This window comes from Tursiops truncatus, chromosome 1 (assembly GCF_011762595.2).
Source record: "Tursiops truncatus isolate mTurTru1 chromosome 1, mTurTru1.mat.Y, whole genome shotgun sequence".
Lineage (NCBI taxonomy): Eukaryota > Metazoa > Chordata > Mammalia > Artiodactyla > Delphinidae > Tursiops > Tursiops truncatus.
In genome coordinates this window covers 133,261,315-133,285,047 of record NC_047034.1, presented here as the reverse complement: position 1 = coordinate 133,285,047, position 23,733 = coordinate 133,261,315, and the positions used below count along the sequence as shown (strand labels likewise).

The 23,733-nt window shown below is 40.4% G+C and overlaps 1 protein-coding gene and 1 long non-coding RNA gene across 7 annotated transcripts in view; one reads left to right on the top strand and one right to left on the bottom strand.

Annotated features, from left to right (window-relative positions):
- The window catches only part of CYP2J2 (cytochrome P450 family 2 subfamily J member 2), a 31,389-nt gene extending 28,909 nt beyond the window's left edge, over positions 1-2,480 (bottom strand). For 2 of the 5 annotated variants that reach the window (XM_073789138.1, XM_033865693.2), the window contains exon 1: positions 2,211-2,480. In XM_073789138.1, the coding sequence (XP_073645239.1) occupies positions 2,211-2,420 (210 nt within the window). In that variant the 5' untranslated portion in view covers positions 2,421-2,480. The remainder of the gene's footprint in view (positions 1-2,210) is intronic. The other 3 variants (XM_033865696.2, XM_073789140.1, XM_033865690.2) reach the window with 2 other exon arrangements.
- A 14,683-nt stretch (positions 2,481-17,163) lies between these two features.
- LOC109551068 (uncharacterized) overlaps positions 17,164-23,733 on the top strand; it is a 254,777-nt gene continuing 248,207 nt past the window's right edge. For both annotated transcript variants that reach the window (XR_012324548.1, XR_012324550.1), the window contains exon 1: positions 17,164-17,579. This is a non-coding gene — a long non-coding RNA (uncharacterized lncRNA). The remainder of the gene's footprint in view (positions 17,580-23,733) is intronic.

The following is a 23,733-nucleotide window of genomic DNA, read 5'->3' as shown; positions in this document are numbered from 1 at the left end:
CTACAGAAAGTTCTTCAGTTAGGAAAGAAAGAGCAACAGAAAGGGTAAATAAATGGGTAAATACTGTAGACTAATCTTCTCTTCTTGAATTTAACAAATCATGTTTGACAGTTAAAAGAAAAATTATAATACTGTCTGAGGCGGTTCTCAATGTCTGTAGAGGTAATATTTAAGACAAATTATATATTATAAAGTAGGGGAAAGTAAAAGGACCTAAAGAGTTTTAAGGTGTCTGTATTCCACCTAAAGTGGTAAACTGTTGATACTTATTGCAATAAGTTATGTACGCACAGCATGTAATCTTTACAGCAAGCACTTAAAAACAATACAAAGAGATATACTCAAAAACACTATAAATTAAAATGGAATTCTCAAAAAATGTTCAAGTGACCCACAGGAAGACAGGAAAGGAGAAACAGAGGAGTAAAAAACAAAGTGAAAAATAGGAAACAAATAATAAATTGGCAGATTTTTGTTTTAACAAATCAATAATTACATTAAATATAAATGATCTAAATTCACCAATCAAATGTCTGATATTGGCAGAATGAAAAAAATTACCCACCTATATGTTGTCTACAAGAAATTCATTTCAAATAAAATGGTATAAGTAGATAAAAAGTAAAAGAATAGAGAAGCATATATTATGCAAATACTAATCAGAAGAGAACTGGTGTGGCTATATCATATCAGATGAAGTAAAATTCAGGCAAAGAAAATTACCAGAGATAAAGAGGGACATTACATAATAAAGAGCCAATTCACCAAGATGACATAACAATTTTAATGTGCATACACCATCTAAAAGAGCTGCAAAATACACAAATGAAAACTACCGGAACTGACTAGAGACATAGAAAAACAAGTAATTATAGTTGAAGACTTCGACAACCCTCTCCTAGTAACTGATAGAATCAGTAGACAAGAAGTCAACAAGGGTTCAGAAGAACTAAAGAACGCAGTCATTTAATTATATCTAATTGACATACAATATAGAACACTCCACCCAACAACGGCAGAATTCACATTTTTTTCAAGTATGCATGGTGCTGTATCTTGGGTCATAAAACCAACCATAACATTTTTTAAAAATTGAAATTATGCAAAATATGACCTCTAACCATAATGGACTCCAACTGGAAATCACTAACAGAAAGAAAACAGGAAAATCTCCCAATATTGGAAATTAAACAACACATTCATTAAAGAAGGGTACAATTTAGGAGCCTAATTTTAAAACTCTGTAGACTAATCCTGTACCAAATGTGTGTTTCTCCCAGAAAGTGATAAAAACCTTCTCCATCTGAATCTGAGTTTGTATTATAGGCTTGTGTTTAAAGTGCTCCAGGCATTTCTAGGGAAACGGGAACTATTATTTGTTGGGCACCTACAATAAGCTGTATTAACATTGACCATTCACTGTTTTATTTAATGTTCACACCCACCTATCACAGTGTTGTCTGTCAGCAAGGTACCTGTGCTGAGAGGCAGGGAAGCAGCTGAAAATGCTTGAGAAAGTGCTGGATGTTGAAGGGAATTCTAAGGAATTCAGAGTGGCCACAGTTAGGCAGCCCTGATGGAAGATGATTATAAAGAAGTGGAAAGAGGCTACAGCAAGATTTCCAAGAGGCTCCCTAAGGAGTCTGAAAGCTGGGAAGCAGCAAGAAGCCTTGAGAAAGCCTAAGCAGAGGAATGACATTTTAAAATGATTACTTTAGTGAGAGTGGATTGCAGGGCGAGGAGGCTGAATGTGAGGGGCTCAGTCCTTGTGGGGATGGGAGCAATTCATTTGAAAAGTGGTGAGGATTTAGGTAGAAGTATCACCATTTCACACATGGGAAACGGAGCCTCCGAGAGGAAAAGTACCGGATTTCCCCCCCCCACCAAGGATAATAATATTAAAAATACAAAGTGATTATAGTATAAATACAATGTCCCAATAATATGTAACAAGACACACAGTTAAATGACTTAAAGAACATATCGTGTCTGGTACACTTAAATAGTAAACAGTTAACAAAATTTCATCCCTAGAAGTGGAATCATGCTGGTTGCTGGTGAGGAGAGCGAGGCTCAAAGTTAGCCGGGTGCCCGCTTTAGCCTCAGAGCCCACAGCCCCCGCCCCAGCCTCCCGCCCTCGGTACCCGGAATGGCCCTTGTCCTGCAGATCAGGGTCAGGACGCGGCCCTGGCACCTTCGCCCACTCCTACCCTCTGAAGCGACAGGTGCCCCTTCTCAAAGTCCAGATGGAAGAAGTTGCCTACGAAGGGCAGGCGCGGGGGTCCCGGCGGGTAGTTCTTCGGGCGCCGCCTTTTGAGGAAATCAGCAAAGAAGAGAAAGGCGACGGCCCCCAACAGGACAGTGCGGGGACGGAGAACGGTCCAGAAAGCAGCCGCCAGGGAGCCCACCGCCGCGAGCATGGCGGCGACCTCGGCTCGCTCTTCCGCGGTCTGATCCAGCGAAGGTCCCGGAGGCTCTCAGCCTCTAAGCTGCCAGCACTGCCCTCCTTCCCCGCCTGCCCCCGGCCCCGCCCCGCCCCGCCCCCCCCTCCAACCCTCACTCCGCCGCGCCCCTACCCTGGCCCGCTAGGCTCCCGCGAAGCCTGGTCTGCTTGACCCGTCTGGGCTCTTCCTCAGGCCGCGCCTCCTGCCGCGCCCCCAACCCGCCTCCACCCGGTCCTCTACTCCCCTCTGCCTTCTCCCAGCCCGCCTGCCGCCCACCAGATGCCTGTGGCCGGATTCCTGGGAGAACAGCAAGGGTCTCGGAAAAGGCCTGGCTACAGCGTTTTTATTAGCTAGTTAGAGAGCCTGTCTCTCTGTGAGACCATCGGGGCTCTTGGGTTTATGTCATCGCATCTCAGAGAGGGCCGCGGACACTTGAGCTCTGTGTTTTTCTATCATCACCGTCTCACCAAAGGACTGGAACCGCGCCTGGTAATAAAATAGGAAGACAGCAGCACCTGATATTTCCTGGGCGCTTACTATATGCCAGACTTCCTTAGATGAATTGCTTAATTCTGACAAATTTATGCAGATACACTTCGTTCCATCTTGCAGTTGCAGAAACTGAGACAGAGGTTAATATCAAATACGTGGTAAATAAATGAATCCACCGGTCTGCAGCACATTTAAAGGAGGCCCTGTATTTGTAACTGTTTCGAAGTTTAAGAAGCATTACATCAAAGCTCTAGCACTGAGGCTAGTCTTTAATAGGTGCTTAATGAACATTGAAGGTAGGTGTCTTAGTCCTTGTCTTTTTTGGTTTGCTTAGTGAGATTCTTCCTCTGAAGCCTCAAGATGGTGTAGGAGCCCAGGTTCCAATCTTCTGTGCTATCCTGTGTGCCTACCTGTGTCTCACCATTTGTGAGGTACTCAAAACGTGAAGCGTAGTACTGGAATAGTATAGCACACACTCAGATTCTCAACATATATATAGACAACCTGATTAAAATCTTTCTTTAAAAAGAAAAGAGCATTCAAGTCTCTTTTCTATCTTCCAAAGTCTATAGGGAGATACTAGTCAGAGCTTAGTTTTTAAGTTTTTATCCTTCCTGTCCACATCTTCCTGTTTCACTATAGTTGTTATGCGTCCATGCAGTGTTTCTAATATTTATAGAAATGCTGTTTTTAAAATAATTCTACAATAGATTTTTTTTCTCAGTACTTTGTGTTTGAGATCTATCTGGGTTGATACACATGGCTTTATTCACTTTAACAGCTATGTAGTTCTATCACTACCCCACAATTTTTTGGGGGAGTATAATTGACATATAACATTGTATTAGTTTTGGGTGTACAGCACAATGATTCATCTGAGCAAAATGATCACCCAAAAGGTCTAGCTAACAACCAATACTATACACAGTTACAATATTTTTTTCTTGTGATGAGCGCTTTTGAGATATACTCTCTTAGCGACTTTCAAATTTGCAATACGGTATTAACTACAGTCACCGGGCGGTACTTTACATACAGATGATTATTTTATTCCTGGAAGTTTGTACCTTTTGACCCCCTTCATCCATTTCACCCATCCCCTTCTCCTGGCCTTTGGCAACCACCAGTCTGTATCTATGAGCTCTGTTTTTGTCTCTGTTTTCAGATTCTACATACAAGTGAGGTCATATAATATTTGTCTTTCTCTGTCTGACATTTCACATAGCATAATACCCTTGAGGTCCAACCACATTGTTGCAAATGGTAAGATTTCCTTAAAAATATATATAGATCTCACATTTTTCTTATTCATTCAACCATTGATGGGTGTTAGATTGTTTCCATATTTCAGATATTGTAAATAATGCTGCAAGCAATATGGGGATGCCATCAACTTCTGTGTTTTCATTTTATTCAGATAAATACCCAGAAGTGGAATTCCTGGATCACATGCTAGTTCTATTTTTACACCACAATTTATTTACCCATTTCCATATCAATGAACATTTAGGTTTGTTATCTCCCTCCATCCCTTTTTTGTTTGTTTGTTTTTGTCTTCTGTGGGTTTTTTTTTGGCGGGGTTGTTTGTCTTGTTTTCTTTTGTTTGCATTTAAACAATGCTGCAAGTGAGAGATTGTGCCATGGGCTGGAATGGATGATGTAACATTTAAGATTAGATGATCTCTATTGACTTCTTTTCATGGACTTTGTATAAATCAAGTGCTGGACTTCACCTAAAATGGTAATGGTTTCGATATATTTATAATAAACTGATTTAAACTTCTTCTACAAGAAGAAAAATTAAGAACACTTCTTTGAAAACAAAGATGAAGCTTCACCTAATTTGCTTTCTCCTTGGTTCCTTCTGAAGTAAGGTCTCAAAGCTGTGATTAATATTTTTTCATATAATGAATACTCTTAGGACATTGTATAGCCTGTGGTAAGTACAAAGGGAAAAAAAGACATTTTCCACCTTAAGAGCTTTTACCATGATCAGTATGACTTTCCCTGGTTGAATATTGTTCTCTTCTTTTTCCATTAAGTGAAAATACAAGTCAGCACAGGTATTTGGTTCCTAATATTTTAAAATGTAGTATGACTTTAAAAAGTATTTTGTATAAGGTTGTGTATGTACTCTGTCTATACCTCAGGTTCAAGTTACTGACTTTATGTTCTAAAGAAAAGTGAATAACACAAAATTAATAATATCCTTAGTTATAACAATAATGAGGTGATTACTGGTATTGGTGTTCAGTGTTATTTTGTACTTTATACTTTTCCTTTTATGTTCTCTGTCTTGTACCAACTAATCCCCCAAATCACTGAGTTGCTCTTAAAAAAAGAAAGAAAGAAAAAGAAAAATGTTAATATTGTGTACATATTTTTTGTCGATCAAGTCACACACATGAAAGCATGTAAAGCAACTAAGTGGAATATTAATCGTATACTGGGAAATTATCAGATTAGTCCCTTCATTGGTTCTTATGCCACATGAATTCCTAGATGAATTAGTAATTCATTATGAGTGAATTGTGATTACTACTATAAAGTGATTTTTTTCAGCATTAATTGAAAACTGTTATATGAAACCTGTCTATCCAGAGAAGTTACACTGTATAAATATTAAGAAGTACTTTTTGGTATTAAATTGGTATTAAATTATATGTCAAGTACTTGAAGTGAATTTGAGTTTAAAAGTAAGGCATATTTCCTAAACGACAATAATAAATTATTAATTTGAAAATTTCTTATTTTGAAATTTTAAAATTCTATTAGTTGTCTTTTATATCTTCTTCCACCACATAAATACATTGTTTGACAATTAAAAGACAAATGTTTTCTGAATGTTTTTAAGTATTTATTTTATTTTATTTATTTAACTTTATTTATTTTTGGGTGCGCTGGGTCTTCGTTGCTGTGCACAGGCTTTCTCTCTAGTTGTTGCAAGCAGGAGCTACTCTTCGTCATGGTGCACAGGCTTCAGTAGTTGTGGCACATGGGCTCAGTAGTTGTGGTACACAGGCTTAGTTGCTCTGCAGCATGTGGGATCTTCCCGGACCCGCGATTGAACCCGCATCCCCTGCATTGGCAGGCGGATTCTTAACCACTGGGCCACCAGGGAAGTCCAAGGATTTATTTTAAAAATTGATGTGGTATATTATTTTTAGAAAGAAATAACTTGGCCCATCAGGATTTTTTTTTCTCATTATCTGAGAGTTGAAGGGCTTCCTGTAATAATTGTGAACAAACTTAATCTAAATGTGTTAACAAATATTCTGTACTTTATTTGTATATCTTTAATGCCCTGAAAATCTAAAGGGTAATCTAAGCTAACATGTTTTAGAATATCCAAGAAGAAAAAAAAACTGCTTTTTATATCAGCCTTTTAGATTTCTTGAAGATTTTGGTGAAGAATAAAAGTACGTACTACAAGTATTGATAAAAATCTGAAAAACCTTTTCTATAATACCCACAATATTTAAATAGAGTTAGTCGTGGAGGATCACTGTTTAACAGTGGATATTTTGTCTTTTGTGTTTATATTATTATATTCAAATTGCAAGTACAGCTGACCCTTGAACAACAACATGGGTTTGAATTGTAAGGGTTTGCTTATACACAGATTTTTTTCAATAGTAAATACTACAGCATTACACAATCTTTGGTTGGTTGAATCCATGGATGGTTGAATCCACGGATGGTTGAATCCACAGATGCAGAACTGTATAACATTTTAATATTTGCCAAAATGGTTTTGTAGAAGAAATCCTAAATATCTAATTTTTTTTTTTTAAGTTAAGGAGAAGTAAAGATTTTCTCAAACAAACATTGAGGGAATCTGTTGCTAGTAGGTCTGCCTTACAAGAAAGGTAAAAAGTAGTTCTTCAGAAAGAAGGAAAAAGATACAGGTCAGAAAATCAGAACTGTATAAAGAAAAAAAAAGCATTAGAAAAAATAAAGTAAAATAAATATTTTGTTTTCTTTTTCTTGATCTGATAAATAAGTTTGTTCAAAATAAAAATATTAACCATGTATTCAGTGATTATAGCTTATAAATAAGTGATATGAATGTTGTAAGGGACAGAAGGAAGGAATTAGGAATACTCTGTTATAAAATATACTTTCCCTACTGATGAGGCAGTTTGATATTACCTGAAAAGTGGATTTGGGTCACTAGAAAATGTGTATCATGAACTCTAGGGCAACCGCTGGACAAATTTAGAAAAAGAAAAATTTAATCAATATGCTAAGACAGAAGACAAAATGGAATTATATAAAAGACTCAGTTAAAACCAGAGAAGACAGTTAGGTTGCTTCCATCAGTTAGGTTGCTTCCATGTCCTGGCTATTGTAAATGGTGCTGCAGTGAACATTGGGGTGCATGTATCTTTTTGAATTATGGTTTTATCCAGATATATGCCAAGGAATAGGATTGCTGGATCATATGATAGGTTTTTTTAGTTTTTAAGGAACCTCTATACTGTTCTCCATAGCAGTTATACCAATTAACATCCTACCAACATTGTAAGAGGGTTTCCTTTTCTCCACACCCTCTCCAGCATTTATTTTTTGTAGATTTTTTTGATGATGACTATTCTGACCAGTGTGAGGTGATATTTCATTGTAGTTTTGATTGCATTTCTCTAACAATTAGTGATGTTGAGCATCTTTTCATGTGCTTCTTGGCCATCTGTATGTCTCCTTTGAAGAAATGTCTGAATGTCTATTTAGATCTTCCACCTACTTTTTGATTGGGTTGTTTGTCTTTTTCATATTGAGCTGCGTGAGCTGTTTGTATATTTTGGAGATTAATCGCTAGTCGATTGCTTAGTTTGCAAATATTTTTTTCTCATTCTATGGGTTGTCTTTTCATTTTGTTTATGGTTTCCTTTGCTGTGCAAAAGCTTTTAAGTTTAATTAGATCTCATTTGTTTATTTTTGGTTTTATTTTCATCACTCCCTAGGTGGTGGATCCAAAAAGATCTTTCTGTGATTTATGTCAGAGAGTGTTCTGCCTATGTTTTCCTCTAAGAGTTTTATAGTATCCAGCCTTACATTTAGGTCTTTAATCCATTTTGAGTTTATTTTTGTTTATGGTAATAAAGAATGTTCTAGGGCTTCCCTAGTGGCGCAGCGGTTGAGAGTCTGCCTGCCGATGCAGGGGACACAGGTTCATGCCCCGGTCTGGGAAGATCCCACATGCCGTGGAGTGGCTATGCCCATAAGCCATGGCTGCTGAGCCTGCGTGTCCGGAGCCTGTGCTCTGCAACAGTGAGACGCCCTCGTACCACAAAAAAAAAAAAAAAAAGAATGTTCTAATTTCATTCTTTTATGTGTAGATGTCCAGTTTTCTCAGCACCACTTATTGAAGAGACTGTCTTTTCTCCATTGTATATTCTTGTCTCCTTTGTCATAGATTAGGTGACCATAGGTGTGTGGGTTTATCTCTGGACCTTCTATTCTGTTCCACTGATCAATATTTCTGTTTCTGTGCCAATACCATACTGTTTTGATTCCTGTAGCCTTGTAGTATAGTTTGAAGTCAGGGAGCCTGATTCTTCCAGCTCCATTTTTCTTTCTCAAGATTGCTTTGGCTATTCAAGGTCTTTTGTGTTTCCATACAAATTTAAAATTTTTATTCTAATTCTGTGAAAAATACCACTGCTAATTTGATAGGGATTGCATTGAACCTGCAGACTGCTTTGGGTAGTGCAGTCATTCTGACAATATTGATTCTTTCAATCCAAGAACATGGTATATCTCTCCATCAGTTTTTGTCATCTTTGATTTCTTTCATCAGTGTCTTATAGTTTTCTGAATACAGGTCTTTTGCCTCCTTAAGTAGGTTTATTCCTAGATATTTTATGATTTTTGATGCTATGGTAAATGAGATTGTTCCCTTATTTACTCTTTGTGATCTTCATTGTTACTGTGTAGGAATACACAAGATTTCTGTGTATTAATTTTGTATTCTGCAACTTCACCAAATTCATTGATGAGCTCTAGTTAGTTTTCTGGAAGCATCTTTAGGATTTTCTATGTATAGTATCATGTCATCTGCAAACAGTGACATTTTTATTTCTTCTTTTCCAATTTGGATTTCTTTTATTTCTCTGATTGCCATGCTAGGACTTCTAAAAACTATATTGAATAAAAGTGGAGAGAGTGGACATCCTTGTTCCTGATCTTAGAGGAAACACTTTCAGTTTTTCACTGTTGAGAATGTTTGTTGTGGGTTTGTCATACATGAACTTTATTATGTTGAGGTAGGTTCCGTCTATGCCCACTTTCTGGGGAGTTTTTATCATAAATGGGTGTTGAATTTTGTCAAAAGCTTTTTCTGCATCTATTGAGGTGATCATGTGGTTTTTATTCTTCAGTTTGTTAATGTGGTGTATCACATTGATTGGTTTATGTATATTGAAGAATCCTTGCATCCCTGGGATAAATCCCACTTGATCATAGTGTATGATCCTTTTAATGTGTTGCTGGATTCGGTTTGCTAGTATTTTGTTGAAGTTTTTTGCGTCTGTGTTCATCAGTGATATTGGCCTGTAAATTTTCTTTTTTTGTGGTATATTTGTCTGGTTTTGGTATCAGGGTGATGGTGGCTTCATAGAATGAGCTTGGGAATATTCCTTCCTCTGCAGTTTTTTGCAATAGTTTGAGAAGGATTGGTGTTAACTCTTCTCCAAATATTTGATAGAATTCTCCTGTGAAGCCATCTGGTCCTGGGCTTTTGTTTGTTGGAAATTTTTAAATCATAGTTTCAATTTCAGTACTTGCCAAAATGTGCACCGCTGGGAGCGCTACTCCGATCAATATTCCTTGGGGCTCCTGCTACCAGTATCCTTGCTCCCACAGTGAGTTATAGTTGATCTTTGCCATCCCAGGAGACCCTCTAGGACCCCTAGTTAGGTCTAGCCCAGGTTCCTATGGAGTCACTGCTTTGCCCTGGGTCCCAGTGCATATGAGACCTTGTATATGCCCTCCAAGAGTAGTCTCTGTTTCCCCCAGCCCTGTGGAGCTCCTGCACTCAAGTTCTGCTGGCCTTCAAGGCTAAATGTTCTGGAGGTTCGTCCTCCCAATGCCAGACCCTCAGACTGTCTTGGAGGGCTATCTTTGTGTGGGACTATCCCTGTGTAACCTGCATGGGTTTAATATTTTTTGGTGTGAAGGTTGTTTTTAGTATAGATGTCGGCAACCTCTTTCCTCAGTGCATGCTGGCCATCATCTTCTTGATAGGAGGTGTGACTGATGTTGTGGTGGCCAGAGCCTGCACTGAATATTGACCAGGGACTCCCCTTTTCTCTGTGGTTGTCACTGCCCTGTCAGAGGGGGGTCTGTTCCCTAGTTGTTGGAGTAGAGGCCCTCAGATCTGTTTCTTAGCTGTGTTTCTGATCTGTGGTGAAATGTAGGCAGGATTGGAGCATTCCCACTGGGAGAGAAGTCACTGAGTATTCCTCCTCTAGAGCTGTTCACCTGTGGGTGTGCTCTGTTGTGTCAGATTTCACCTGTTCTGTGAGCTCTCAGATTACATCAGATTACACTGTTGTTGGCACTGTTCTCAGCCACACCTTAACCATGGGTACACTGGCAGTTTGCCCTGATGTCTCTCAGATGTTGTTTTCACTAAGTCACCAATGTAGATCCACTGAAGTCAGGTCCCAGGATTGCAGTAGTCCTGGATTTGGACCTGCTCTGGTCGCTATGGGGGCAGCTCAACTCTAGCCTGGTCCAACCCCTGCATGTACGTGCCCACAAAGTCTATATCTGCTAAAGCTAGACCCATCTTGGCTGCAGGAGCACTTGTTTGTTCAGATGTTCTGCAGGCACTGAGTTTACAAAGCAGGTCGTGGGGGTGTCAATCTGTGTTTTGCACAGCTGCAAGGAGAAATTTCAGCTTTTCTTCCTTAGTTGAATGGCCCCTGGGGCTCAGCTGTGGTTTCAGCCCCACCTCTGCATGTGGGCCACCCGCAGGGGTCTGCTCCCAAGGCTGCCCTAGAGCGCACAAGTCTGCCCCAGTGAGGAGGGGGCACAAAGGTGGCAGCAGTTGGGGTTGTGAGAGTGCCTGCCGCAGTGGAGACATGGTGCGGAGGAGAAGGCGGTGGCTTCCAGGTTGTGGGAGCCCTTCCTATTCCCCAGGCGTCAGGGTCCAGCGCATGGGGAGGGAGGTTGCAATGGCGGCCCTGCCCCTTGCACATCACTCAACAATGGTGCTTCACTTCTATATCATTCTGGGTTTCCTCCACAAGCATTCCCGGGTGCAGATTTCCTTACTCCTGTCCCATCAGGCTGTCTCCTCACAGCCAACAACAGTCCTCTCCCTGGGTCTGTTCTCCAAACCCCATGTTCCAGCATCTAGCCCCCTCTGCACAAGTGGACACACCTCTCAGGCTGGGGCATGCAAGGCTGTGGTAAGGACCATCTGTGTCGGTCTCACTCTGTCCTGCCTGCCACAGACCAGTTGCTGCACTCTCCTCTGATAGCCCCCAAAGCTGCAATGAACATTTTGGTACATGACTCTTTATGAATTATGGTTTTCTCAGGGTATATGCGCAGTAGTGGGATTGCTGGGTCATATGGTACTTCTATTTGTAGTTTTTTAAGGAAACTCCATACTGTTCTACACAGTGGCTGTATCAATTGACATTCCCACCAACAGTGCAAGAGGGTTCCCTTTTCTCCACACCCTCTCCAGCATTTTTTGTTTCTAGATGTTTTGATGATGGCCATTCTGACCGGTGTGAGATGATATCTCATTGTAGTTTTGGTTTGCATTTCTCTAATGATTAATGATGTTGAGCATTCTTTCATGTGTTTGTTGGCAGTCTGTATATCTTGTTTGGAGAAGTGTCTATTTAGGTCTTCTGCCCATTTTTGGATTGAGTTTTTTGTTTTTTTGTTATTGAGCTGCATGAGCTGCTTATAAATTTTGGAGATTAATCCTTTGTCAGTTGCTTTATTTGCAAATATTTTCTCCCATTCTGAGGGTTGTCTTTTGGTCTTGTTGATGGTTTCCTTTGCTGTGCAAAAGCTTTGAAGTTTCATTAGGTCCCTTTTGTTTATTTTTGTTTTTATTTCCATTTCTCTAGGAGGTGGGTCAAAAAGGATCCTGCTGTGATTTGTGTCATAGAGTGTTCTGCCTATGGTTTCCTCTAAGAGTATGATAGTTTCTGGCCTTACATTTAGGTCTTTAATCCATTTTGAGCTTATTTTTGTGTATGGTGTTAGGGAGTGATCTAATCTCATACTTTTACATGTACCTGTCCAGTTTTCCCAGCACCACTTATTGAAGAGGCTGTCCTTTCTCCACTGTACATTCCTGACTCCTTTATCAAAGATAAGGTGACCATATGTGTGTGGGTTTATCTCTGGGCTTTCTATCCTGTTCCATTGATCTGTATTTCTGTTTTTGTGCCAGTACCATACTGTCTTGATTACTGTAGCTTTGTAGTATAGTCTGAAGTCAGGGAGCCTGATTCATCCAGCTCCGTTTTTCGTTCTCAATATTGCTTTGGCTATTCGGGGTCTTTTGTGTTTCCATACAAATTGTGAAATTTTTTGTTCTAGTTCTGTGAAAAATGCCAGTGGTAGTTTGATAGGGATTGCATTGAATCTGTAGATTGCTTTGGGTAGTAGAGTAATTTTCACAATGTTGATTCTTCCGATCCAAAAACATGGTATATCTTTCCATGTATTTATATTATCTTTAATTTCTTTCATCAGTGTCTTATAATTTTCTGCATACAGGTCTTTTGTCTCCTTAGGTAGGTTTATTCTTAGATATTTTATTCTTTTTGTTGCAAAGGTAAATGGGAGTGTTTTCTTGATTTCACTTTCAGATTTTTCTTCATTAGTGTATACGAATGCCAGAGATTTCTGTGCATTAATTTTGTATCCTGCTACTTTACCAAATTCATTGATTAGCTCTAGTAGTTTTCTGGCAGAGTGTTTAGGATTCTGTATGTATAGTATCATGTCATCTGCAAAAAGTGACAGCTTTACTTCTTCTTTTCCGACTTGGATTCCTTTTATTTCCTTTTCTTCTCTGATTGCTGTGGCTAAAACTTCCACAACTATGTTGAATAAGAGTGGTGAGAGGGGGCAACCTTGTCTTGTTTCTGATCTTAGTGGAAATGCTTTCAGTGTTTCACCATTGAGGACGATGTTGGCTGTGGGTTTGTCATATATGGCCTTTATTATGTTGAGGAAAGTTCCCTCTATGCCTACTTTCTGCAGGGTTTTTTTTTTTTTTATCATAAATGGGTGTTGAATTTTGTTGAAAGGTTTCTCTGCATCTATTGAGATGATCATATGGTTTTTCTCCTTCAATTAGTTAATATGGTTTATCACATTGATTGATTTGCGTATATTGAAGAATCCTTGCATTCCTGGAATAAACCCCACTTGATCATGGTGTATGATCTGTTTAATGTGCTGTTGGATTCTGTTTGCTAGTATTTTGTTGAGGATTCTTTCATCTATGTTCATCAGTGATTTTGGTCTGTAGCTTTCTTTCTTTGTGACACCCCTGTCTGGTTTTGGTATCAAGGTGATGGTGGCCTCATAGAATGAGTTTGGGAGTGTTCCTACCTCTGCTATATTTTGGAAGAGTTTGAGAAGGATAGGCATTAGCTCTTCTCTAAATGTTTGATAGAATTCGCCTGTGAAGCCATCTGGTCCTGGGCTCTTGTTTTTTGGAAGATATTTAAGCACAGTTTCAATTTCAGTGCTGTTCATATTTTCTATTTCTTCCTGATTCAGTCTTGGCAGGCTGTGCATTTCTAAGAATTTGTCCATTTCTTCCAGGTTGTCCATTTTATTGGCATAGAGTTGCTTCTAGTAATCTCTCATGATCTTTTGTATTTCTGCAGTGTCAGTTGTTACTTCTCCTTTTTCATTTCTAATTCTTTTGATTTGAGTCTTCTCCCTTTTTTCCTTGATGTGTCTGGCTAATGGTTTATCAATTTTGTTTATGTTCTCAAAGAACCAGCTTTTAGTTTTATTGATCTTTGCCATGTTTCCTTCATTTCTTTTTCATTTATTTCTGATCTGATTTTTATGATTTCTTTCCTTCTGCTAGCTTTGGGGTTTTTTTGTTCTTCTTTCTCTAATTGCTTGAGGTGCAAGGTTAGTTTGTTTATTCGAGATGTTTCCTGCTTCTTAAGGTGGGCTTGTATTGCTATAAACTTCCCCCTTAGAACTGCTTTTGTTGCATTCCATAGGTTTTGGGTCATAGTGTCTCCATTGTCATTTGTTTTTAGGTTTTTTTTTTATTTCCACTTTGATTTCTTCAGTGATCACTTCATTATTAAGTAGTGTATTGTTTAGCCTCCATGTGTTTGTATTTTTTACAGATCTTTTCCTGTAATTGATATCTAGTCTCATGGCATTGTGGTCGGAAAAGATACTTGATACAATTTCAATTTTCTTAAATTTACCAAGGCTTGATTTGTGACCCAAGATATGATCTATCCTGGAGAATGTTCCATGAGCACTTGAGAAAAATGTGTATTCTGTTGTTTTTGGATGGAGTGTCCTATAAATATAAATTAAGTCCATCTTGTTTAATGTATCATTTAAAGCTTGTGTTTCCTTATTTATTTTTATTTTGGATGATCTGTCCATGGGTGAAAGTGGGGTGTTAAAGTCCCCTACTATGAATGTGTTACTGTCGATTTCCCCTTTTATGGCTGTTAGTATTTGCCTTATGTATTGAGATGCTCCTATGCTGGGTGCATAAATATTTACAATTGTTATATCTTCTTCTTGGATCAATCCCTCGATCATTATGTAGTGTCCTTCTTTCTCTCTTCTAATAGTCTTTATTTTAAAGCCTATTTTGTCTGATATGAGGATTGCTACTCCAGCTTTCTTTTGGTTTCCATTTGCATGAAATATCTTTTTCCATCCCCTTACTTTAAGTCTGTATGTGTCTCTAGTTCTGAAGTGGGTCTCTTGTAGACAGCAAATATATGGGTCTTGTTTTTGTAACCATTCAGCCAATCTGTGTCTTTTGGTGGGAGCATTTAGTCCATTTACATTTAAGGTAATTATCGATATGTATGTTCCTATTCCCATTTTCTTAATTGTTTTGGGTTCATTATTGTAGATCTTTTCCTTCTCTTGTGTTTCTTGCCTAGAGAAGTTCCTTTAGCATTTGTTGTAAAGGTGGTTTGGTGTTGCTGTACTCTCTCAGCCTTTGCTTGTCTGTAAAGATTTTAATTTCTCCATCAAATCTGAATGATATCCTTGCTGTGTAGAGTAATCTTGGTTGCAGGTTTTTCTCCTTCATCACTTTAAATACGTCATGCTACTCCCTTCTGGCTTGCAGACTTTCTGCTGAAAGATCAGCTGTTAACCTTATGGGGATTCCCTTCTGTGTTATTTGTTGTTTTTCCCTTGCTGCTTTTAATATGTTTTCTTTGTATTTAATTTTTGACAGTTTGATTAATATATGTCTTGGCATATTTCTCCTTGGATTTATCCTGTTTGGGACTCTCTGAGCTTCCTGGACTTGGTTAACTATTTCCTTTCCCATATTGGGGAAGTTTTCAACTATAATCTCTTCAAATATTTTCTCAGTCCCTTTCTTTTCCTCTTCTTCTTCTGGAACCCCTATAATTTGAATGTTGGTGCGTTTAATGTTGTTCCAGAGGTCTCTGAGACTGTCCTCAGTTCCTTTCATTCTTTTTTCTTTATTCTGCTCTGCAGTAGTTATTTCCACTATTTTATCTTCCAGGTCACTTATCTGTTCTTCTGCCTCAGTTATTCTGCTATTGATCTCATCTAGAGTATTTTTAATTTCATCTATTGTGGTGTTCATTGTTGTTTGTTTCATCATTAGTTTTTCTAGGTCCTTGTTAAATGTTTCTTGCATTTTGTCTATTCTATTTCCAAGATTGTAGATCATCTTTACTATCATTATTCTGAATTCTATTTCAGGTAGACTGCCCATTTCCTCTTCATTTGTTAGGTCTGGTGGGTTTTTATCTTGTTCCTTCATCTGCTGTGTGTTTTTCTGTTTTCTCATTTTGCTTATCTTACTGTGTTTGGGGTCTCATTTTTGAAGGCTGCAGGTTCATAGTTCCCATTGTTTTTCGTGTCTGTCCCCAGTGGCTAAGGTTGGGTCAGTGGGTTGTGTAGGATTCCTGCTGGAGGGGACTAGTGCCTGTGTTCTGGTGGATGAGGCTGGATCTTGTCTTTCTGGTGGGCAGGTCCACGTCTGGTGGTGTGTTTTGGGGTGTCTGTGGACTTATTATGATTTTAGGCAGCCTCTCTGGGTGGGGTTGTGTTCCTGTCTTGCTAGTTGTTTGGCATAGGATGTCCAACACTGTAGCTTGCTGGTCGTTGAGTGAAGCTGGGTGCTGGTGTTGAGATGGAGATCTCTGGGAGATTTTCACCATTTGATATTATGTGGAGCTGGGAGGTCTCTTGTGGACCAGTGCCCTGAAGTTGGCTCTCCCACCTCAGAGGCACAGCACTGACTCCTGGCTGCAGCAACAAAAGCCTTTCATCCACACGACTCAGAATAAAAGGGAGAAAAAGTAGAAAGAAAGAATTAGTAGAAGTAGAAAGAAAGAAAGAAAGGAGGGAGGGAGGGAGGGACGAAGTAAGGAAGGAAGGAAGGAGAGACAGAAGGAAAAAAGGAAAGAAGATAAAGTAAAATAAAATAAGATAAAACAAAATAAAGTTATTAAAATAAAAAATAATTATTAAGAAGAAAAAAAAGAAAAAAATGGACGGATAGAACCCTAGGACAAATGGTGGAAGCAAAGCTATACAGACAAAATCTCACACAGAAGCATACACATACATACTCAGAAAAAGAGGAAAAGGAAAAAAATCATAAATCTTGCTCTCAAAGTCCACCTCCTCAATTTGGGATGATTCGTTGTCTATTCAGGCATTCCACAGATGCAGGGTACATCAAGTTGATTGTGCAGCTTTAATCTGCTGCTTCTGAGGCTGCTGGGAGAGATTTCCCTTTCTCTTCTTTGTTCTCACAGCTCCCAGGGGCTCAGCTTTGGATTTGGCCCCGCCTCTGCGTGTAGGTGGCGGGAGGGCGTCTGTTCTTCGCTCAGACAGGACGGGGTTAAAGAAGCAGCTGATTCGGTGGCGCAGGCTCACTCAGGCCGGGGCGGGGGAGGGAGGGGCACGGAGTGCGGGGCAAGCGAGCGGCGGCAGAAGCCGGCGTGACGTTGCACTAGCCTGAGGCGCGCCGTGCGTTCTCCTGGGGAAGTTGTCCCTGGATTCTGGGACCCTGGCAGTGGCGGGCTGCACAGGCTCCCGGGAGGGGAGGGGTGGATAGTGACCTGTGCTCGCACACAGGCTTCTTGGTGGCGGCAGCAGCAGCCTTAGCGTCTCATGCCCGTCCGTCTCTGGAGCTCCTTTAAGCAGCGCTCTTAATCCCCTCTCCTCGCGCACCCGGAAACAAAGAGAGAAGAAAAAGTCTCTTGCCTCTTCGGCAGGTGCAGACTTTTCCCGGACTCCCTCCCAGCTAGCCATGGCGCACTAACACCCTGCAGGCTGTGTTCACGCCGCCAACACCAGTCCTCTCCCTGCGCTCCGACCGAACCCCAAGCCTCAGCTGCCAGCCCTGCCCGACACGGCGAGTGAGCCAACAAGCCTCTCAGGCTGGTGAGTGCCGGTTGGCCCTGATCCTCTGTGCGGGAATCTCTTCGCTTTGCCCTCTGCACGCCTGTTGCTGTGCTCTCCTTCGCGGCACCGAAGCTTCCCCCTCCGCCACCCGCAGTCTCTGCCCGCGAAGGGGCTTCCTAGTGTGTGGCAACCTTTCCTCCTTCACAGCTCCCTCCCACTGGTGCAGGTCCCGTCCCTATCCTTTTGTCTCTGTTTATTCTTTTTTCTTTTGCCCTACCCAGGTACGTGGGGGGTTTCTTGCCTTTTGGGAGGTCTGAGGTCTTCTGCCAGTGTTCAGTAGGTGTTCTGTAGGAGCTGTTCCACGTGTAGATGTATTTCTGGTGTATCTGTGGGGAGGAACGTGATCTCCGCGTCTTACTCTTCCGCCATCTTCCCGGAAGCCCTCGGAACTCAGTTTTAAGGGGACTCAGTTTTAATCCCCACTTCGGTTTTATCTTTCCCCAAATCTTTTAGGGAATGGGGCAATGTTTTATCTTTCCCCAAATCTTTCGGGGATTGGGGCAATGGCTGCTCTACTTCCTGCTGAGATGGGGCATGGTCCTGCCTAAGTTTGGGGGAGTAGTTACCGAATTAGAAATATTTGAGTTCCAAGTCCTGGATCCGAGTCTTATACGAATAAGATTTCAGCCCCTTAGGAATAAGCCTGAAACCTGATCTGGACCTGGCACTTTGGAGAGACTTGTTGTAGCTTGTTTTTTTCAAGCCATTCCCTATAAGGGGGAAACCCATCAAGGCAATCCTGAAGACCCGCAAATAGGATGCGGACCACATATCTAGCAGTTAGAATTATCGAAAGAATCAGCATATCAATCTATAGTTTTGTAGGTTAAAGGTATGAGGAAGGATGAGAAAACAGAAATTTCATTCCGCTTGTTGCAACAAAGACTTAAAGTTTCCCAAAGGGTGAGATGTTTGTTCCCGGGAGTCTGCTTGCTCGCTGTAGACAAGCTTGGCTGGTTTGTCTCACCATGGCACTTCTGATCTAAGCTAGAAAAGAACAAAAATCCCTCCTCCCCTTGGGAAGATGGAGCTGGGATGAAAATCAGGTAATATGACCCCTAAATTTCTTCCCCAATTTGTATGCCCTTCATTTGTGTGCCCCTCATAACTGGCTTGCTAAAGAAACCCAGGGCAGCAGCTACTCACCTGTCTGCCCGCTCTCCCTCTGAGAGTGTATTCTTGTTTAAATAAATCTTCATTTTACTTTCTTAACCTCCCTGTCTCATTTCCAAATTTTTTCCACGATGAGGCAAGAACCTTAAGTTCACCAGGAACATGATAAGCAGGAACCCAGCAACATGGCAACAACTAATTTGCAGGAGAAGCTGGTAAACGAAGCCTTGAGCTGGCAGCCATGTGTCTATCTAAAACCTGGGGTGGGGTTCTGTTGCTAAAAGAGAAAAGGGGATCATTAGTATTATAGGAGAGCAGTTAGTGTTAGTGATAAGTTGTGTGCCAAGTTCATTGGGAACCCCCTGAAAACATATCTATCTTGTGGATCAGAGTTGGAATTCAAGTAGGTTGCCTTGGATCAAAGTTACAAGACTCTGTGGGCTCCACTTTGCTTAGTCCCAGGAATCAGTGGTAGCAAACCGTACTTGTCTTGCCCTATCTCTTCCACTTTTTGCACATTAATCATGAAGACTGAGTGCAATGCCTTGTGTCTAAAGGTGCCACCCTCTGATATGCATCCGTTTCTGCTCCCAGAGGTTTCATCCCTCTGCCAGTCTCATAGCAAGATTCCTTCCCCTTGACTCTCTACTTCTTGTGCTCTTTTTCCGTCCAGAAAACTCTTTTTTGCTTTATTTAACAAGTGTTACCTTCATGTACCTTTTTGGGATTAAGGGCATGCTCCTTTTAATTTCTTAATCTGACACTCCAATAAACACAAAGTATGGGGGTGGGGTGTAGCTTATTCTCAGGAGGGTAAAGAGCAAGAGGCTTACTTTGGCAGTAACTGCCCTCTGTTATTCCGTTCCTCCTCTGCATCATTCACCTGGGCAAGGGCTTGCAAATGTAAGTGATGAGTCTCTAACACTGCTCACTGAATCATCCTTGGACTCTAATTCTAAGGATCCCACCCCCTCACTCTTTAAAAGCCAATGAGTACTGTTTCTAACTGAATCTATCTGGGAAGTCACAGAGAGAGCAGCGGAGCTTTGTAGTTTTCTTGCAATGAGGCACATGAGTGATGTAGAGAAGTAACTAAAGGTCAATATAGCTGGCTGCTATAGTGGAGGTTCATCCAACAAATTTTGTATACCTCCAATGTGGCAGGCATCATCTCTCCTGCTAGTAAAGGAGATACAATGTTAGGTAAATATATATCAGTCCATGTTCTCATGGAGCTTACAGTCTAGATGCTGTGCCTAAAGGAACGTGAGTTCCCAGATCTATGATTAGTCTTTATATGTTTTAGATGTTTCCTCCTTATGCACTGTAGGCCGTATATATGTCACTGTTACTCACGCCCTGAGACAGTCCCTGTTGTCTCTTAGCTTCTCATAGCTGGAAGTCCATTATGGACTGGCCATTTTGCTCACCAGTCCCAAGTATGCTGTAATGTTGCACATTATACTGTCATTATTTTCTGGTGGGGATTTTATTCCCATGATGCTGCAGAAATATATATGTGTCATCACCAAAACATTCCACTTTGTTTTAAAGCTAGTTAGGGTCAGGTCGTCAGCCATGAACTAAAAAATCACCCTCAAAACTCTTACATTCTATTCTGGGTTTTGTTTCTAATAGCTAAAGGACTTTCAGGAAATCATTTAGCCTTTCTGAACTTCACTTTTTTAGCATTAAAATGGAGACCAACAATTTGTATTTATCTTCCTCAAAATTGTAGGGCAATACCAGTGAGATAATGAGTGTCAGAATGATTTGTGAAGTGTTTTTATTATTATATCTTATATTCTTTAAGAAGTTTCTCTCTCTTTGTTTAGCATTTACTCCCTGTATCAATTGACATTCTCTACACCCTAAAATTACTCTATCTTATAACTTTTAACTTAATAACTTTTACAAATTCAAATAATGCCATGCTCCAGAACAACTGTATCAACTCACTCTGTCACACATACACATGCACGATGGTTATTGATCGTATATACTTTTAAGCTCTTACCTACCTTTGTTTTATTATTTCGCTGTCCTTTTGTTTTGTACATATCAAATAAGTGCAGAAAAAAGTAGTGAGAGTGATAGGATTGCTAGTAAGATAAAGGTATTATTTCAGTGGCTATTAGAGATAAAAATTGAAGGTGATAAGAAAATGCTGTGTATTGCACATATAAATAGAATGAAATATTTGATTCTTGAGAATAAAGATAAAATCATGTATGCAAAAAAAAAATCAACTCTACATAACTTAGAAAGAGACATGATTGCACGACTAACTGGAGACTAAGAGGTGAGACTTAGAAATAGGACAAGATCCAGGACTGGATTAAATACATCTCCAGGCATCTAGGCTGCAGGTCCCATTCCACTATCCCATCTGCTGCTGCTGCTGGAAAGAAGGGACTCTACCTGCTTTCCCTCTAGTCTTTTACTGTTCCAAAACTTGAGGGGAGAGATTCCTGCTGGCTTGGCTTAAGTCATGTGCTTGTTCCTCTGCTAGGAAATTCAGCTGCCTTGATTTACTATCCTATCATGATGTCACCCAGAGGGGAAGATTTAATTTCCCAAAAGAAAATCAGGGTACTATTAACATATAAGTGACAATGGATGCTAAATGGTCAAATGGTGTACATATACATGTATATACACACACACACACACATACATACACAAATGCATATACCTATGTAAACATGACTAGTACATGAAAAAGATATGTATATGCACACAGATATACACATATATCTATACACACATATTACTATACACACACATTACATCATACAACATGTGACAAATGTTTAGAGGCGGCGAGAATCAACAGGGCTGGGGAAGAGTGATGGATAAAATTTAAAAAAAAAGGAAGCAAGGCTTCCCTGGTGGCGCAGTGGTTGAGAGTCCACCTGCTGATGCAGGGGACATGGGTTCATGCCCCGGTCCGGGAAGGTCCCACACGCCGCGGAGCGGCTGGGCCCGTGAGCCATGGCCGCTGAGCCTACGCGTCCGGAGCCTGTGCTCTGCAACAGGAGAGGCCACAACAGTGAGAGGACTGCGTACCGCAAAAAAAAAAAAAAAAAAAAAAAAAGGAAACAGGTGGTTGTAAATAGAGGATTGGCATCAACGTTTAATGCCAATTTTACCCTAACGTTGGTCCAGAAGAGGTTAGAACACTGAAAGTTTGTCAAAGTAAAATACAAAATGAAGACCAAATTTGAAAATTCCCTGAGCAGACAATACCATTGAAGCCACATAAACACCAAATCTAGCTTCTTTCACGAATATAAGTGAAGCTTAACTTAGATTGCTTCTTGTAACTGCCTCTGATAATCATACAAGAAATTTAAGTCATCTTCCTAAAATGCTATAAAATAATCACTATTATCAATCCCCTGCCATCTGGAAACTTCCATTATAATAACCAATCATAGGAAAGGTTGAACAGCTTCCTAATTTTCATTTTATACGTCACCCTGAGGAGTCGTGTCTCTGAGCTTCCTAACAGTTTTGAGTTTGAAAGCTCCCAGTCTGTGAACTGTTCTTATGTGCATAATAAACCCTTACTAAATACTACTTCATTGGTCTGGCTTTAATTTTTCTCTTTCTGCATTTTTGACAAAGTTAAGCCTGATGGAATGGTTTCGGATGAAACTTGTTACAAGCCACTGACGTTGACCAGATACTAAAGCCCTTTTGACCCTCTGTGATTAATGAAAATGTACAGGTGAGAAGTGTGTACACTGCAACGATGAGGAATTTTATTCATTGTTGTTCAATGACCACTTACTGAGCACTTACTGTGGGTCAGGCTCTGTTCTAGGCACTGGAGATACAGTGGGGAAGAAGACAAGGTCCCAGCTCTAGTGGAACTTACGTTCTGGTTGGAGACAGCTGATAATAAACCAATTACAAAAATAATCAGATGACCCTAAGCACTCTTCAGGAAAGTAAAATGGAGCTGGTTGAAAGAAAGTGACAAGTTGTTTCTTAAGGGTTGGTGGTCTAGGAAGGTCTGCCTGAGTAGGAACAGTTAACTCATATCTAAATGCTAAGAAGGAGCAAAAAAAAAAAAAAAAAAAAATAGTGTGGTTGAGAGGAGAGGGCAGAATCATGCAGAAGGACTAATAGTGACCCTATTTGGGAAGAATCTTGGTGTATTCATGTGGCAGGGCAGGGGTACGGGAATGCTCCAGAGGTAGGAGAAGAGAAATCATGTCAGACAAGGGATTTGTAAGCCACAGTAAGGAGTTCGGAGTCTATTTTAATTTTGATTAGAAGCCACTGGAGGTTTTTTTTTTTTAATTAATTAATTTATTTTTGGCTGTGTTGGGTCTTTGTTGCTGCGCGGGCTTTCTCTAGTTGCGGCGAGCGGAGGCTACTCTTCTTTGTGGTGCGCAGGCTTCTATTGTGTTGGCTTCTCTTTGTTGCAGAGCACAGGCTCTAGGAGCGTGGGCTTCAGTAGTTTTGGCTCGCGGGCTGTAGAGCACAGACTCAGTAGTTGTGGTGCACGGACTGAGTTGCTCCGCGGCATGTGGGATCTTCCTGGACTAGGGCTTGAACCCATGTCCCCTGCCTTGGAAGGCGGATTCTTAACCACTGCGCCACCAGAGAAGCCCGCCACTGGAGATTTTTAATCAAAGAGTGACATGATCTGCTTTTATTTTTCTGTTAAATGACCCTCTTTCCTTGAAGAAAATCGTTTGCAGGTGTAAGAACAGAGGAAGGGAGAATGGTTAGGAAACTATTGTAGCGAATAGGCTGGTGGATAATGACTCAGCAGTGAGAGTAAAGATGGAGAGAAGCACCTGGGATTCAGGATGTGTCTTCCAGATCTCAGAAATGAGTAGTTCACCCTTCTAGTTTCTCAGGCAAAGAACTTCTGAATCATACTCATTTCCTCTGTTTCTTACACTTCAAATGTAAATTCGCAAATCGAGTTGTCTATCTTCAAAATATATCCAGCATTTCTCACTGCCTCCTCTGCTGACACCCTTTCACAAGTATCCTCATC